An 18080-nucleotide genomic window follows, 5' to 3' on the forward strand; every position below is an offset into this window, starting at 1 on the left:
GGGGTTACTGATATCAAGATCTGATAATCAGTACTAGGCAACATGCAACAATGTCACGCTGTTAATTCAAAGTCCATGCGAAGTTCTTGGGGTTATCACCAACAGTGCACAGCTTAAGCACTTATTACAGCACACTTACTACCACTGTCCTGGGTTCTCCATTCCCCCTTTGTCAGTTTGTCACATAGGAGAACCTAGAGCTGGTCAATGTGAATTCAAAGTGTTATCATGATATTTGTGGACTGAAAATACAAATATTCCATATATCTCGATATTGTCTCTTCTAGGAACTTGTAAATACACAATTAAACGATGCGACTGCACATATTTGATCAATATGCATGTTTATTTACTGAAATTCTGGACTATGAGATGAGACCAAATATATCAGTAGTGACACTTTTTTCAAAATTTCAAATTAAAATGTTTGTAGCATAATGAAGAACTGATAGCCTAGAACCCAATCCCTTGGAGAACCCCGGCAATGTGGGAACTTCTGAAGCCTGATTTGTCATCGTACAACAGCGTTGCGTGTCTAAAATAACCGATCTACAAGCTCACACAACGTGAGCTGGATTGCGAGCTGCAGATTGGCCATATTCGGCAGGCGACGCAACTGTACGATGGAGTATGAATAAAGCATTAGTGTTCTGCATCTGACCCTATTCTTCCAATGCGTCTCGACAGACAAGAGGCAGGTGCAGTCTATTCTACCATCAATAAGAACAAAAGTTGCGGGTTCGAGCATTTATACGAACACGATTGGCCCATGTTCGGAGGAGGGAATCTAAGCAGGGAACGGTGCCATGACTGCACACAAGTAATCCTACGGTCCGGAGCGGCACCTGACAGCAGGGAGTGTTGGACGGGAGGAGTAGAACGAAGGCTCTCCTACGTCCTCCCGGTGGGGGCTCCTCACTGGCAGGTGAGTCGGTAGGATACAACAGCAGTGACAAACACACAAAAGTGTGTGCGGGGTGGAATTAACCCCAATAAAATTGGGAAAGCATCCGTGTTATTTTACATACGGTAATTGCATGAGCTATAATCTATTCAAAATTGGCAGATATACAAGGTACGAAGTGAGCTTGTACATCTGCTATTTTTGAACATTTTCGGGGGAAGTTGAAAACTACTGATTTAGAAGGCATTTGTAGAATCGGCCTCAGGTCTTAATAATGGGTAAATTGGCATAACAACTAAATTGGGGGGGGAAATAAGCACAAAGGTACCTTCTTTTTCCTTTGTCCACCTCGCACCACCGCCGGTGGATCATTCCATCCGTCTAGAGCTGCTGTAACAGAACACACAGTGTTAGATCAATAGAGCTGCTGTAACAGAACACACAGTGTTAGATCAATAGAGCTGCTGTAACAGAACACACAGTGTTAGATCAATAGAGCTGCTGTAACAGAGAGCACAGTGTTAGATCAATAGAGCTGCTGTAACAGAACACACAGTGTTAGATCAATAGAGCTGCTGTAACAGAACACACAGTGTTAGATCAATAGAGCTGCTGTAACAGAACACAGTGTTAGATCAATAGAGCTGCTGTAACAGAACACACAGTGTTAGATCAATAGAGCTGCTGTAACAGAACACAGTGTTAGATCAATAGAGCTGCTGTAACAGAACACACAGTGTTAGATCAATAGAGCTGCTGTAACAGAACACACAGTGTTAGATCAATAGAGCTGCTGTAACAGAACACACAGTATTAGATCAATAGAGCTGCTGTAACAGAACACACAGTATTAGACCAATAGAGCTGCTGTAACAGAACACACAGTGTTAGATCAATAGAGCTGCTGTAACAGAACACACAGTGTTAGATCAATAGAGCTGCTGTAACAGAACACACAGTGTTAGATCAATAGAGCTGCTGTAACAGAACACACAGTATTAGATCAATAGAGCTGCTGTAACAGAACACACAGTATTAGACCAATAGAGCTGCTGTAACAGAACACACAGTGTTAGATCAACAGTCAGTGTGCATTTATTCACATTCAATAAAATCGGTTCCTCCTCCAATCAAATACCCAAGCAGCCAAAGATGAGCCTTTATCAAACACGTAACCAAGATTAGTGAATAATGGAAAAAAGCATTTTAAAATAAGCGGAAAATATATATATTATGTTGTTGTACGATTTCTGGCCGTTAATCGAGTGCCACCGCAACAGAAATAACAAAGAGATTACGGCAAATGGCCAAGCGGCATCTAAGATAATTGCAATGTTAAATATTTAATAAATAATAAAATAAAAACTGGTTATTTTCATTAGTTGGGTTATTGGCTAAGCCTAGTGTATAATGTAAATTCTGTATGTCGTCATCTACAAATGTGTCCACGAGACGGTGTGGAAAATTCATTAGGTGAACCATGGGCTAACCTACAGTATGCACAACAGCTTGCTTTAGTTTATATTATATCTATTCTTAAGTCTTTAAGAATAGTAGCATGTATCTGCAAAAGCAAACACTACCAATTACACTCTCATGTCATATATCAGGCACCCTAAATGGCTATCCACACCGAGAACAATAACTATAAATAATAGCTCTACGAAATTGTTTGAACTCATGTGGATGGTAGAGTCCAGATAACAAGCATAACGACAACAGCACTGGTAAATGATATCGTTGGGATTAGTTTCAGAGTGATTTGATAAATGATCACTGAACGTGATCATATTTATCAAATGACAGAACGTAATGGGTTCGTCATTGTGGATGTTACAGTTAACATTCTTGGTGTGGACGGCCCTTAGCCCTGTCACCTTGATCGTCACAATGGGAACTCAGCCAAGGAAAGTATCCTGAAAGCCAAATGAATAGGACATCTCAACAGGAGTGATTATAATATTATCCACCGACAACATGCTCCGTCCATAACATGGTTAAGGTAGAGCTTTGCTCTGTGCAATGTATGTGGCAAAATTGAATGAATGTTGCTTGTTTCTAGTCACTTTGTACAGTTTGTAGCACTCAACCGTTTTTGTTTCACAGACCGTGAGTGCCGTTAGTTTCCACGGACACTGCACTCTGTAAGTGGCTATGGCTACCAGTGACACTGCACTCTGTAAGTGGCTATGGCTACCAGTGACACTGCACTCTGTAAGTGGCTATGGCTACCAGTGACACTGCACTCTGTAAGTGGCTATGGCTACCAGTGACACTGCACTCTGTAAGTGGCTATGGCTACCAGTGACACTGCACTCTGTAAGTGGCTATGGCTACCAGTGACACTGCACTCTGTAAGTGGCTATGGCTACCAGTGACACCGCACTCTGTAAGTGGCTATGGCTACCAGTGACACTGCACTCTGTAAGTGGCTATGGCTACCAGTGACACCGCACTCTGTAAGTGGCTATGGCTACCAGTGACACCGCACTCTGTAAGTGGCTATGGCTACCAGTGACACCGCACTCTGTAAGTGGCTATGGCTACCAGTGACACCGCACTCTGTAAGTGGCTATGGCTACCAGTGACACTGCACTCTGTAAGTGGCTATGGCGACCAGTGACACTGCACTCTGTAAGTGGCTATGGCGACCAGTGACACTGCACTCTGTAAGTGGCTATGGCGACCAGTGACACTGCACTCTGTAAGTGGCTATGGCTACCAGTGACACTGCACTCTGTAAGTGGCTATGGCTACCAGTGACACTGCACTCTGTAAGTGGCTATGGCTACCAGTGACACTGCACTCTGTAAGTGGCTATGGCTACCAGTGACACTGCACTCTGTAAGTGGCTATGGCTACCAGTGACACTGCACTCTGTAAGTGGCTATGGCTACCAGTGACACTGCACTCTGTAAGTGGCTATGGCTACCAGTGACACTGCACTCTGTAAGTGGCTATGGCGACCAGTGACACTGCACTCTGTAAGTAGCTATGGCTACCAGTGACACTGCACTCTTTAAGTGGCTATGGCTACCAGTGACACTGCTAAACATTAAATGGTGTGTGGTGATGACTGGCTGTGTCGTCTACTGTACCTGTGGGAGGTGGAAGGGCAGCGGGAGCAGGGTAGGGATTGGCAGCGGGAGCTCCGGGCCCGCCCTGCGGGTATCCCGGGCCGAGGGACGGGTACGGACTGGGTGCCATGGAAGGCGGCGCGGGGCCGTGGCTGTGGGCTGGCCCAGAGTACATGGGCACGTGGCCTCCGGGCTGGGAGGGAGGCATGATGGGGCCCGACGGCAAGGACGTGGAGGGTATGAAGCCTGCCGTCGGCGGCACCCCAGGGCTGGGCATGGGGGGAAGGCCAACGGGGGCCCCCACATGAGGCGGCGGCGGGGGTCCTCCTGAGAAGGTAGTGGCTGGCATAGAAGGACCTGGCGCGGGGAAGGCCGGGGGTCCACCCATGAGCGGCTGGGGATGGAATGGCTGTTGAGTGATGCCTGATGATGAGAGAGGACCAAACAAGACTCTCAGCTAGTGAACAGACAGAGCACAACAGTTAATCGAACTGATAATAAAAAACAATTGATTTGAATAAAATAAATATATTTTTAAGTCTCAAATAACTGATCTACAAGCTCACAACGCGTTGCTTTGATCGGCTACTTTTTGCGTGACACTGTTGTGTGACAAAATATAAAATAGGGTTTAATTGGTGGTAAATTGGACTAATCGATTTGGTCTATTATGAAAAATCTATTCAAACTTTCTCACGTTAATAATATAGGCCTACATATACATACACTTTTAAACATCGTTCTCAATTATTCAATTATGAGGAAAAATAAATAGAGAGAATAATATCTAAGAAGATAAATGGATAGTTGCAGCCCTAGAATGGACCATGGCAGACCTGAAGCAGCAGCGGGATGTTGGGGCGGGTAGGGAGGCCGTAAGGCAGGGCGTGGCGCGCTAGGGGGGAGGACGGTGGAGGAAGGAGGCAGGCCGGGCCCGGTGTTGGCAGGAGCAGCTTGTGGAGTGAACACGGAGGGCATTGGGGGAGGTTGCCCAACAGGAGCCATCTGGGCAGGAGGAGCAGGCTGGTACTGACCCTGTGGTGCAAGGGTTGAGGCTTAATCATTTTCAATCATCCGACGTCCATTAGAACAGTGGTTCAAACCTTTTTCGTATCAGGGACCCCCAAATCAATGTGTGTTTGGCCTGAAAATATGTTGTGCCATGTTTAATGTTTTTAAAATCTTTCAAATGTTTTCACATTTATTTATTTTCACAAATAGACGATAATGTACACTACAGGATAATATACAGAATTTTCGCTGGGGACCCCCTGGAATCCCCTCAAGGACCCCTGGGGGTCCCCGTATCCCACTTTGAGAACCACTGCATTAGAACACTGCCAAGGTTGTGTACCGGTAGATTACATTCATATTCAAGACTGGATTCACAAATTACATAATTGTGAATAAAAATAATTGTGTGTGTGTGTGTGTGTGTATCACACAGAGAATGTAATACCATGGCTTTGTGTGCAGCTGGCTGGGCAGCAGGAGAGGGCTGGGCAGGAGACAAGTCCACTTTGTCGTGGACGGCGGGCCGCTGTCCCACACCTACCCCTCCCTGAGCATGGAACAGCCTGTCTTTCAGCATCATGATCCCTGGCTGGAGACACACACATGCAGTACACACTAAATGCCTCAATTGTAGCACCAACCTGTATTAAAAACAACATATTTGGTCAATAAATGTATACAGTACGTCACAATCGATTCAATCTCATTGTCTTTTCTCACCTCTCCTGCTCTATGCCAATGTTTATCCTCTCTCGTCTCATAAAAACAAATAAACGGAGCGCACTCAAATTTTTTCAACCACTTTCAACTGTTGTGGTGAGAATTTAATAAGCTGCAGGGTGTTTCACTGTACAGCAGGGTGGAAGCAGTAGCTCTCCAGTACACCTGCCTCACACTGGCATCATATGGACTGGTAACTTGGGCAAATGTTTCAGGTGTCTGAGACAGTCTGACAATAGCACATAAGGCTCCATATCGGGCCATCGAGAGAGTCAGAATGCAGTTTACAAAAACTTAATGTATGGCTAAGGGCCGATTCATACTCCTATTTTTTTGAAGTTAAGTGTTTTTAAAGGGGTTTTTTTAAGTTACGTTTTTTGTGTTTTTTTAAGATTTTATTTTTAAGTTAAGTTTTTTTAAGTTAAGTGTTTTTAAAGTTTTTTAAAGTTAAGTTTTTTCTTTTTCATTTTAAGTTAAGTTTTTTTAAGTTAAGTTGTGTGTGTGTGTGTGTGTGCGTGCGTGCGTGTGTTTTGTGTGATACAGCTGCGCCCTCTGGTGGCGGGCGGGTAGTGTAACAGCGGGACAGACACACACACACACACACACACACACACACACACAGACAGACAGACATGATCTGCAGGGTCTCATAGTTAGTGCTCAGTGCGTTCGCAATAATTCACTCAATGTCTGTCTGTCTGTCTGTCTGAAACACTGCCGTAGCTCCTCACTGGCTGCACCAATCTCTCCCACTTTTCACACAGGCATTGACCATAATATTACGGAGGTCTTAATGAAGCCCTTTTTTCAAATGAACAAATTATTGATTAATAATACATTTTGTAGTGCATTAAAACTTCCCATCGACTTACATGGGAAAATGCAAAAACTAGTATTTTTCCCTCAGAAACCGTCGGAGCTACAATTACAACACTTCAGGTTCAAAATAATAATTAAAATTAATGTAATGAATAATTAAATCTGGTGGCCTCATGGTGGACTCAACAGCCCACTTCACATTTCCAGAGTTAGGTCATAACCCATCTCCCCATATAGGCCATGCCCATTTGCGTCGGCATAGCTTTCCCGCCATTTTCACTTTCCTTCAAAACACACTTTTGGCTCTTCCACCTACAGCTTTTGTGCAAATCTCACACAAATTGGTACACATGATCTCTGGACCTATCCGATTAAAACACCACAGGCAGAATTTTGTCCATATCGTTTGGCTGTAATCCGCTTCCAAAGTTAGATGGAGGGGCCTGTTTTACATAAAATTACTTCTCCCGCCAGAGCTACATTCTTGGTAAACTCTTGATGACTGTTAGATTTTGGTTCATCTGTGTCTCTTTGTTTCTGGCTGGTTACAGACCAGTTCATTTGCCGACAGGCTGCTGAAGGGATCTGTTCATTCATCCGTGTTTGGCAGTAGATGTCGTTGTGGCTCCTCTTCATGGGTTCACGGAGGAAGGTGGAGCCACAGGCATATGGACACTCAAAGAAGGAGACCCGAGTCTGGAAGTATTGGGGCTCACTCCTTCCTTCCATCATGAAATGCAGCTATAAATGGACTTATGAGAATGAGTTGTGGGTTCCTAGTTTGGGGTTGGACAATAGTCTTATACTATTTCACTCTATCCCTCTTCACTCACTCAGGCTGTGTCTCAAGGAACCCCTTCAGGAAAAAACAGACTTCACACTGAAATTAAGTGAAAGTCTAAAGACAACTCACATGTTATGCAGGCTGACCAGGAGGTCTGACATCACACACAACATAAACTGTTGCAGTGCAAGCCTGCAAATGCAGATTTGCGCAGGCCGTCCATTTTCTTTTGCCATTTCCTACACTATGACATCATCACTATGACATCATCAATATGACATCATCACCATGACAGCAGAGATCCACACAGAAGCCATGCAGTTGCGTCTGTCTGTCCATCTCTGAACAGCTCATCTCAGACATAGGGCTGATCGTGAAACCTTAACGCATTCTCCGCCATCTGGTGCAATCTACTTGGCTGGCTCCGTTCCCGCACATGCCATAATGTATTTGAACAGAAAAGCATCTTATTTTGAGAGCCATTCACTCAAAAAAGACCACCACTTGACCGTTGGCACCATTTCAAATTCGAAACTGGCCGCTGTGTGTGTGTGTGTGTGTGTGTGACACACAGTGTGTGTGAGAGAGAGAGAGAGAGAGGGGCAGAGAGGGAGGGAGAGATAGAAAGAAAGGAGGCGGAAAAAAGGAGTAGTACACCACCAACAATTACTTTTTTGTAGGGATGCACCGAAAATTCGGCACAGAAAATATTCGGCCGAAAATGGCTAAAGATGTATTTTCGGCCTATTCGGTTTCGGCTCAAATAAGCCGAAAAATATCACCGAATAGTAGTAGTGGTCCTAAAGTTGTGAATCGATATAATTCAACTAAACTGCGGGAAAAACACAGATGTACAAGCCCAAAGCGCTGTGCATTGCGACGGGTAGATAACTTGTATATATAAGTATATGATAATTATATATAATTGTTTGTAACCAAAGTTACAAACAATTCATGATTCAGAGATTTAGAGTATTTGTACAAGGGAAATAAGTTGATAAACTTGATACATAATAGAAATACTAGTATCGGCGACTTGTTGATCACCCATGCCTTCCCTAATATAATGTACAGACATTAGAGAGCTTGATCGTGAGAGAACATTTTATTTATTTATATATACATATATTTAAAGGGGGCGGCAGGGTAGAGTGGCCGCTAGAGCAGCCGGATGGGAACCGTGACGTTCCCAGTTCGATCCCGGGGCTTCCCCATGAGTTAGTGTCAAAGTGTCCTTGAGCAAGAATCTGAATCCCTAATTGCTCCTGATGTGCAGGTTCATTGTTGCCTTGCATTGTTTCCACTGCCATCGGTGTGTGAATGTGTGTGTGAATGGGTGAATGTAATGCACATGCATCTATGTAAAGCGCTTTGGATAAAAGCCGCTATATAAATGCACCATTTACCATTATTTATGAGGAAAAGAAATCAGGGTTTCGAACCAGGTCTGGTGGGCTGCTCCGCCTCTCTTACCTGGTCTGAGTTCTCAGGCAGGTAGGCCATGGCAGTGGACAGGCTCCCCTCTGCAGCCAGTATACCAGCATAGCAAGTTAGTTTCTCTGCCAAGACGTTGCTCTGCACCGACACCTCCACGTTGCGGAGGCGCTCGATCGACTTGCGCAGGATCATCACCTTCTCCACTAGATCCTGCCGAGTACACACATTATAACTCTTCATTTGATTAATCCATAAATTAATATTAATAATTTACAAGGAAACAAATGTAACAGGGTTAGACAGTTCATGGGCACCTAAGAGTACATAATTATAGAACATTCTACTCCACACAGCCAGACTGCCTAGAACAGCCGAAACAGAGCAATATTTAGCAAGTTGTTTGGCTTTGCTCTTTGTCGCACATAGGCTTCCAGTTATGAGTATGCAGAGTCTACATCTGTAGCCAAAGTTTGTTATTGTTCCAAGTAAAAAATAAAAAACACACACACACACACACATCTTTGTATTGGTACAATACCTCTAGGCCGAGAGGGCTGGAGCAGTCCTTCTGTAGAGCCCAGCATTCCACCAGCTTCTCCACGTTCCCAGAACAGATGTAACAGAGACACGCCTGCAGGCATCGCTTCTCCGCTCCTTCACCCTCCAAACGCGCTCCCAGAGTGTCTACCGAGCCGAGGGTCAGAGGATGGAAGGAGGACAAAAGACGGGGTGGATGCGGGGGGTAGAGAGAGAATGAGGAGGTTGAGGACAGATGTAGACAGGTTAACAAACAGAGCAGGTAATTACAAACCCCTCTGGAACCACTTCTGCAACTCGCCCCCTGAGGCGCGACGAGTCAAGGTGTGATTCATGGTGCGCCGTGCTCCTTTTCTGAACTCACCACACAGGTAGGCAAACTCCTCTGGGTGAGCATAGGTCAGGAGCGCTGCCAGGGCCTCCTTCCAGTTGTCCAGCTCACAGCTCTGCACAATGTCTTTCCAGTTCTGCGTCACCACAGACGAGATGAGCTGCGGAACCAGACGGAACAGAGTTGACGTGCAATACAGATAAGATGAGAAGGCTGGACGTGCATGATGAATCTGAAATAACTAAACGTTTGGCTGAGATATTTCTTTACGATCAGATTAGGCAATTATGCAAGCGATGTATCCAATTATTTTCATTAGAGTAAAAATAATTGATCCTGTATTTGCCTGTTTGAACATTGCCCTTTACTAGAATCGTTCAGAGAGGGAATCACAGTATAGCAGACTTTCTATGTCCGCAAAAAGATAAGACTCATCCGATACTCTCCTCATCCAATATTCTCCACAGCTTTGGTCTAAAGGTTCTCAAATACAAAAACTTTGGTGAAATATAGGTTTTTGAAGAAGATATTACACTTTTTCTGAATATCGGTGGGCTAGGACTAATTCAAATAGATCTGGCATCAGTCCCGCTATAAAAACAAGAGTTGTTCCAAAACTGATACCAGTATTGGAAGAGCTGCCGATGCTGCCTAAAATGATGGTTATCGGTATCGGTGAGTATGCCAGTCTGAGTCTATGACGATCGGTTACCACGTCATTTATCACATGATGATCACATGAATAGTCATATTTTGCACCACTGTTTTATAATCTCACTCTACCATTTACATTATTTTACCAACTTTAACAATTATCACAAAATTATTAATTTTATGGGACCCCCCATAACCAGTGTACAAATTGAACTGTACAGACCTGTGAGGGTCCATTTGGAACCCCCTCAAGGAAACCTGAGGGTCCCTGGACTTCACTTCGAGAAGAACACCTGTCCTAGATCTTTTTTTGTTGTATTTATCTTTTGAGTGGTGCAACCACTCCTACAACCAGCTGACACAGTGTGTCTGTGTAAGCACGAGTATGTGACTTAATAATAGCAGTAGGGGGCGCCAGAAACAGTGAGAGGGGTAGTGACTCTAATGAGAGAGAGAGAGAGAGAGAGAGAGGGGGGGGGGGGGGGGGGGGAATTGCACCACTCAGTTCACACGTGTGTGATTTTTTATGTGCATCCGACAGTATCGGGAAGGAAAAAATGTAATGTTATCGGTACACGTCTGTACCAAATACTACGAGGGCGAAGTGTCATCACCATGGAGATGCTGTTGCGCTGCTCGTCCAGGTATCTCTGCTGGGTCTTCTGCAGAAGCTCCTCTCCCCCGCTGATGGACAACAGGATGGCCTCTGCGTAGCGGCCGGCGTTCAAACAGAGCTCCACGGCTCCCTCGAAGTTGCCCACCAGCAGAGCCTGGCTGATCAGGCCGTCTGTATCTTCAACAAGGAGACAAAAAGCATGCGAGTGTTCAGAGCCTGGCTGATCAGGCCGTCTGTATCTTCAACAAGGAGACAAAAAGCATGCTAGTGTTCAGAGCCTGGCTGATCAGGCCGTCTGTATCTTCAACAAGGAGACAAAAAGCATGCGAGTGTTCAGAGCCTGGCTGATCAGGCCGTCTGTATCTTCAACAAGGAGACAAAAAGCATGCGAGTGTTCAGAGCCTGGCTGATCAGGCCGTCTGTATCTTCAACAAGGAGACAAAAAGCATGCGAGTGTTCAGAGCCTGGCTGATCAGGCCGTCTGTATCTTCAACAAGGAGACAAAAAGCATGCGAGTGTTCAGAGCCTGGCTGATCATGCCGTCTGTATCTTCAACAAGGAGACAAAAAGCATGCGAGTGTTCAGAGCCTGGCTGATCAGGCCGTCTGTATCTTCAACAAGGAGACAAAAAGCATGCGAGTGTTCAGAGCCTGGCTGATCAGGCCGTCTGTATCTTCAACAAGGAGACAAAAAGCATGCGAGTGTTCAGAGCCTGGCTGATCATGCCGTCTGTATCTTCAACAAGGAGACAAAAAGCATGCGAGTGTTCAGAGCCTGGCTGATCATGCCGTCTGAAAATAGATCTACAAGCTGTAAGCTTGTATATCGCCTACTCCATCAGTATACGACCAAGTGTAAAATGCAGGCATTCAGTTCAAATCAAATGTACATTTAGCCAACTAAAATCCTGATATTTAGTTGACTAAAACTAGACTTTATGTCCATGTAGTGCTGGTCTCCAGCAGTTACTAAGAGTATGCTGATGTCAAGTACAACAATAAGAAGAGCATAACTCTGATTGTGAGAAGTAAGGAAGACAGTAAGCTGGTATTTCCTGATTTCTACCTGTCTGGAATGTCATTGAAAGAATGCAAAGAGACCAAATATCTAGGTCCTTATATAACCAATAATCCATCATCTGATGACAGAGATATTCTTAGACAGTGACGTAAACTGTATGCTCAAGCCAATACACTCATTCGTAAGTTTAATTTCTGTTCTGTTCCAGTGAAAATCTCACTTTTTAAAGCCTATTGTACTCCGCTGTACACTGCCCACTTGTGGCGACACTACAAAAAGGGCAGCCTGCAAACAATGACAGTGGCCTATAATGACTGCATGAGACTGGTGCTCAAAGCCCCAAGATGCTGTAGTGCAAATCAGTTTGTAAATACATCAAAGATGTGAATATAATCCATTTCTAATGGATGCCTTGGCCTGGAAGAGAGGTCATCAGGTGGTCTCCAACCTTCTTGGAGTGTTTCAACCCTCAACCACTACACTCTCTAGTTGGCGGGTCAGCAGTGATTAGCCAAGTCACTGCTCCAGTCCACGGAGGGGCACCCCGGGCGCAGCCATCACCGAGGCGCAACCAGCACCGGGAGGGAAGGCCACACCCAGCCAACAGGCTGTGGTTCGAAACCTGCCGGCCAGGTGGAGCAAACCAGTGCTGGCCACACCCCAGCGGCCGCCACGCCCAGGGCATCCAAAGCACATTGTGCTTTGTTTACTTATAGTTTGTTTACTTTTGTGTTTCTATGTTTTATGTGTTCCGTTCTATGGACCCCCCTGTGAGTGTCTTGAATAAAGTTTGAATTGAATTGACTAAAACTAAAACCTTTCAGTTGACTAAAATATGCCTAGAATGGAATAACATTTTATTCAAAAGGCTATGACTAAACTAAATCGAAGTTTGCTGTAACAATTAAGACTGCACCGCAGGTATGACATGCAGATATCCAACAGAGAGATAGACTTGGAATACTTGAAACGTTTAAGTTTTACCAGATGAGACGGAGATATGAAAGTTGGGAGTCTCCTTGGGGATGTTACTGAAGAAGTCCAGAGGTGAGACGGAACCAGATGTCCTGATGTCGCCTGCAGCGCTGGCCTCGTCAGATCTCTGCAAGAAGGTACAGCCAGGTACACATGGATTAAAGCAAAAATGTAATATCAACACTGTAACGGACATTCAATTTATTGTCCCGTTAGGCCTGTCACAATTATTACATAATCGTCTAATCGCAACTATTTGATATAATCGCAATTATTTTGCATAATTGTTTCCACGTTGTTGTTTTTTTAGTTTTAAACATTTTCAAAAAGTAGTGGAAATAGCAGATCTACAAGCTCACAACGCATCACGATGTGAGAGAACAGCTATTTCTACCATTCATAGTTTTAGATGACTGGTATGCAAGTATAAAGTTGTTACATATGCCAGTCATTAATTTGTATATTTAGGTAATTTGTCCTGTGCAATTTCAAAGCCTAAAAGCCAAACAGAAATGTAATTTTTGTTCATATGTTTCAGTGTTCAAAGACAAAAACACAAAAATCGTTAATCGCAATTATTTGTGTGCATACAATTCGTTGCATAAAATTAATAATCGTGACAGCCGTAATTCCTGTATAATTATTTATTTTGCAATTTTAACTATACATTGTTAGTTATGATTGTCTGAATGGGCTGCCCTAGCAGGGAGGGAACGTAATCAAGGAATATAAGGAGCCAGCTGCATTACTGGGAAAGGGGAACGGCTTTAGCCAAAATACTGCATCACGGTCGTCTGATTACAATCGTATCCTTGGGGTTAACCTTTCATCCTCCTGGTTTTTACCACCACTGCGATCGGTGTCAGACTCCCCTTGCCTTCCGAGGTAAATGGGCGGCTTGGACGCTGTCCGTTCGAAATGCCTAGTGTCATTTCAACCCATTACCGTCTTTTAATTATATTATTGTCATCTGTTGTATCAAATAAATCTACTAAAGACATTTAGTTGCTTTTCTTCATTCTCTCACTGAGGAAATATTTTAATTTAAACGACTACATTTTTTTTGTCATAAAGTGTGATTTGTGAGAACTTTAATCCATAGGGATATTACACAAGGACAACAGCAACTAAACAATGGTCTCAAAAGGTTGAATGACACTGATGAAGGACTAGGGTCTGTTGTTTTTATCCGTCCCCTGAATATTTCCTTAGAAGACAGTAAAGACATTCCAACTATATTCTAAGGGTACGGACCGTCAATTCCTTTTTTTGATACCACAAACGTTTTTAAGGACTCCTGACCTCTGTGGAAAGCTGCTGCATCTTTTCAGCCAAGTCTTTAGCATCCACTCCATGTCCGTTGGGCTGCAAATTCTTCCCCAGACATTTTGAAATCTAGACAAAAAGAATCCAGTTAAGACTACGTTGATAAAGTGATAAATCATAATAATTTAAATTATATTATATAAAACGGACAAAAATACATGTAAAATACATTATGACATATCTTGTAGTATCATCCTGATCGTTATTGCCTAAACCAACTTTACAGTTATTTCTGAATTTGTGCCCAGAGTGCTCACAATACAGAGAAAAGCATATTACACATTCACAACATTGCACCATCCTTTAAATTTTTTTTATATGTAGGCTAAAGAGTAAAGACAGTGTACCTTTCTGTCCAATTCATCTTTGCTGAAACCCAAAAGTCTGAGGAACTTAACACGGGCTTCATCTTCAAAGTTGACCTGTAAAAGTTAAGAGTTACAGTAAGACAAATACATTACATTCTACACCAATTGATAGACAGAGGCTATCTAATAAGCTTATAATAACCTATAAAGTAGGAAAATCACCAGATTAAATTAGACTAATTGTGGAGGTGAGATCAACAATCAGCTAATTATGAAGTCTAACCTAATTCAACAAAACATAAAAAGGCTTTAGTTTAGACATACTATTGGTCCGACTTATAACCACTGTGTCTCTCCTCTCCGGAATAATCCTTATGCTTTCTTTCTATGCTGTACAGGAAAAGGAGTCCGTGTTGCAGAACTGGTGATTTAATAAACGAAATAATAATTCAAAGGGACAAACGTGATCAGCCAGGGTTCTAATTCTGTATCCAATCTCCGTAGTGAACAAACAAAGTAATATCTCTCTTCCTCTCAATAATGCGACCGATTCCCTGCACACCAGAACAGAAAGTAAACACAAGATATCCCATAATACTCCTCGTCCCAGCCTCAGCCCGCCAACACAGTTAAAGGAACAATCCCCCTGTTAGGGTTACAGACAGACAACCTACCTCAAACCCTAACCTAACTGCAAGCACGGCGGCAGAGCATGTTCGAGCACATGTTGGACCGTTGTTTTCCACCTGTCCGTTGGTGTGTCTAATCTGCGTGTGCATCCCAAAATACACTACAAACTACACACTACACACTACAAAACCAAGTGACAAAGCTGAACTAAAGAAACTGTGATGAGTAAATGACACATCACGTCATATGTTTTAAAATGCGTTGAGCTTGTAGATCTGCCATTCTGGGCGAATCGGTATGTGTAAAGTGAAATAAGAGCGTAACAAATGTGCTCTTTACAGGTCCGTTTTTATCAAGTATAGTCATGATAGAGCAGTACTGACTTTGCAGCTCAACAAAAGCTAATTCATCCTAGTGTATGACGGTGAGGACAATTTCTCGATAAAATAAAATCTCTGCGATAGTGCTGCACGATTCTTGCTCAAATGTGAATCTTGATTTTCCTCCACAAGAATTGAGATCACAATTCACATATGATTTATTTTCCCATGAAAATATTTATTGTCTTTAGTCTGTAGTTGCTGAACATTACTACATTCAAAATGTGGCAACTGGAGCCAGCTACTGTATCTTTAAACAGACAACATCAAAGTGCTTGGCATAAACCTCTCTTAAAGTCTCTCTCGTAGCAAAAACGTAAGAGTTACTTAAAATGAATTGGACAGCCAACCAGTGCAGCACTACTCCGTGATACGACTTTTTTTTAAATCACGATAAACGATAATAACTATCCGCAATTATGGGATCAGTGTATCTGGCGTAAACATGCAAACATTGTCCGCTTGTGAATCAGCTATTTTCGGCGATGAAATTTGGTGCAGACAGGGGGGAAGGAGGGGCCCAAGCATTGACCCCTATGGTCCCCTGGTCAACTAAGTATATAGGGTTTAAGTTGTAATTAACCATTTGAGCCACCAGAGGCCAGTATACAGTACATACATCAACGCTGCAAGGCTTACCAGAAGGAACTTCCAGATGTCCTGGTCGGCCTCCGTCTGTGCATGGTGAATCTTCCCCTGGCAGTAGTCGGCAAAGGAGCCCGACTCCAGCGCCGTCTGCAGCTCCCGCGAGCGCTGGAGGAAGTGGGTCTCTGTGGTCACCTGGCTGACAAACACCTGTCTGGGGATGACGGGCTGGGGGCTCTGCGCCGCGGCCGGCTTGGGGTTCTCAAACGTGACCAGCTTCCCGCCGAACTGAAACGGAGAAGAAACCAGCAGCGTGTCAAATCTAAGTGGTTCGTTTTCTTGCATGCGATCGTTATATGCAGTAGTTTTTGTCAAGCGTTGTCAAACTCACAGCAAATGAAGCCCCCACTGGCCTGCGGATCCACTTGGGTGGCTTTTTCAGAGGGGGAACGATGGTGGTCTGCCCCGTGGGCTGAGGAACTTGGAGAGGAGGGAGTGCTTGTCCGGTCCCAAAGGGGTCCATTGAGTCAAATGAGGAGGATATCTGTGGCAAACAAATGATAAAAATACAAATAAAAACAATAAGATTGAAACGTTGACAAGCATTAAAACTTAGGAGCTTTTTCAGCATCACCAGTGTGCAGACTCTATTCTTCTTTTTGATATTTCTGTTTATCTTGCACCTGGGCCACGGATGTGTGTGCACTACCTTCTTCAACAAATACCTATCCTAATACCTTATCAACGGTACTTTGCTGCTGAGCCTCCAGGCTCCCTCCCATCACAGAGTAGACACTGATCCTCCCGTCAAACGAGGCCGCGGACAGCAGAGCGGGGTTCCTGGGACACCACTGGACGTCAAAACACCACTGGTTGATCGTAGGCAGCTCATAAATGACCTGGAACGAACAAAGAGACGCACAACACGTCAGCAACATTGGTGACGTGCCATTCTATTGCAAACAATAGAATGGCGAGAAATGAATCAAGTTCACAAAGAAGAAGCCTGCCAGCAGGGACATACTTCTCCTGTGTTGGGATTCCAGCAGAGGATGCGGTTGTCTTTGGCGCTACTGAGGAGGAGTTCAGAGTCCGCTTGGCTCCAGGATATGGACAGAATTCCCCTAAAGTGACAATAAATCCCCAAACATTAACTTAAAAGTCAAAATAATATAGCAATAATAGTTTTATAATACATAGAATATTCATCGTGAAATAGGTAAATAAATAGTGATAGCCTTTACCTGGTGTGGTTCTCGAAGACCTTGAGGGGGGATGTGGCAAAGCGCAGATCCCACATCTGCATCACCGGCAGACGGTCGTCCTCAGAGGCCAACACCAGCTGCGTGGCCACGTCGGGGTGCCACAACATTCCCGAGCAGTGCATCTGGACATACACAAAATCATTGACACACACAAATATACAGATCTGCTTTTGCACGAGGATGTATTTGAGGCGGTGGTGTTGCTGGTTTGAATCCACCCACCCTGTTGCTGTGGTCACTGATCTTGATGATGGGCTCGTTCTTCCTCAGGTCCCAGACCACCGCCTTGCCACTGGGGTCGGCCGAGGCCAGGATGTGCTGGACCTGCCTGTTCCACGACACGACACTTATGTCCTCAGCAGGCTGCAATGCAAGGAGGACACCGTCACTCTCTCACACACACACACACACACACACGATAACAGTGGTGTACAGTAGGGCATTCACTTCTAGTCATTTTTACTAGTTTACTAGTCGACTAGATTATGTAAACCCCCCCCCAGTGTACTTTTGACTCAACTACCTTTTCCAGAAAGGGATTCTTGGGACCCAAACGTACGAATATATACAGTATTATGAATTAACCACTTGAGCCATATTTCAGATACAGTGAAAATAGTTGATCTGTAGATCACTATTTTAGAAATGGGTTAGGGTTTGTTTTGTTTTTACACTTTGTACTTTTGAATACATGAGTA

At 44.0% G+C, this 18080-nt stretch overlaps 3 protein-coding genes across 6 annotated transcripts in view; all 3 read right to left on the reverse strand.

Moving 5' to 3' along the window:
- ascc1 (activating signal cointegrator 1 complex subunit 1) overlaps positions 1–18080 on the reverse strand; it is a 122795-nt gene that overhangs the window by 88577 nt on the left and 16138 nt on the right. The gene's annotated exons all lie outside the window — the stretch shown is intronic.
- The window catches only part of sec31b (SEC31 homolog B, COPII coat complex component), a 31758-nt gene that overhangs the window by 8873 nt on the left and 4805 nt on the right, over positions 1–18080 (reverse strand). Inside the window, exons 6-23 of one of the 4 annotated variants that reach the window (XM_083786839.1) lie at positions 17605–17745; positions 17362–17504; positions 17142–17241; positions 16855–17016; positions 16509–16661; positions 16172–16405; positions 14562–14636; positions 14191–14283; positions 12898–13015; positions 10892–11064; positions 9657–9783; positions 9294–9439; positions 8792–8965; positions 5441–5584; positions 4818–5016; positions 4003–4404; positions 2782–2820; positions 1233–1294 (exon numbers count right to left, since the gene is read on the reverse strand). In XM_083786839.1, coding sequence (XP_083642965.1) covers positions 1233–1294; positions 2782–2820; positions 4003–4404; positions 4818–5016; positions 5441–5584; positions 8792–8965; positions 9294–9439; positions 9657–9783; positions 10892–11064; positions 12898–13015; positions 14191–14283; positions 14562–14636; positions 16172–16405; positions 16509–16661; positions 16855–17016; positions 17142–17241; positions 17362–17504; positions 17605–17745 — 2685 coding nt within the window. Of the gene's footprint in view, positions 1–1232; positions 1295–2781; positions 2821–4002; positions 4405–4817; positions 5017–5440; positions 5585–8791; positions 8966–9293; positions 9440–9656; positions 9784–10891; positions 11071–12897; positions 13016–14190; positions 14284–14561; positions 14637–16171; positions 16406–16508; positions 16662–16854; positions 17017–17141; positions 17242–17361; positions 17505–17604; positions 17746–18080 lie in introns of all 4 variants that reach the window. The other 3 variants (XM_083786838.1, XM_083786837.1, XM_083786840.1) reach the window with 3 other exon arrangements.
- Positions 2763–18080, reverse strand: part of LOC310874153 (carbohydrate sulfotransferase 3-like) — a 305274-nt gene continuing 289956 nt past the window's right edge. The window contains exon 5 of the transcript XR_014570537.1: positions 2763–2774. The gene's annotated coding sequence lies outside the window, so the exon portion shown is untranslated. The remainder of the gene's footprint in view (positions 2775–18080) is intronic.

Source organism: Protomyctophum parallelum, assembly GCF_964188405.1.
Source record: "Protomyctophum parallelum genome assembly, chromosome: 17".
Taxonomy (NCBI): Eukaryota; Metazoa; Chordata; class Actinopteri; order Myctophiformes; family Myctophidae; genus Protomyctophum; species Protomyctophum parallelum.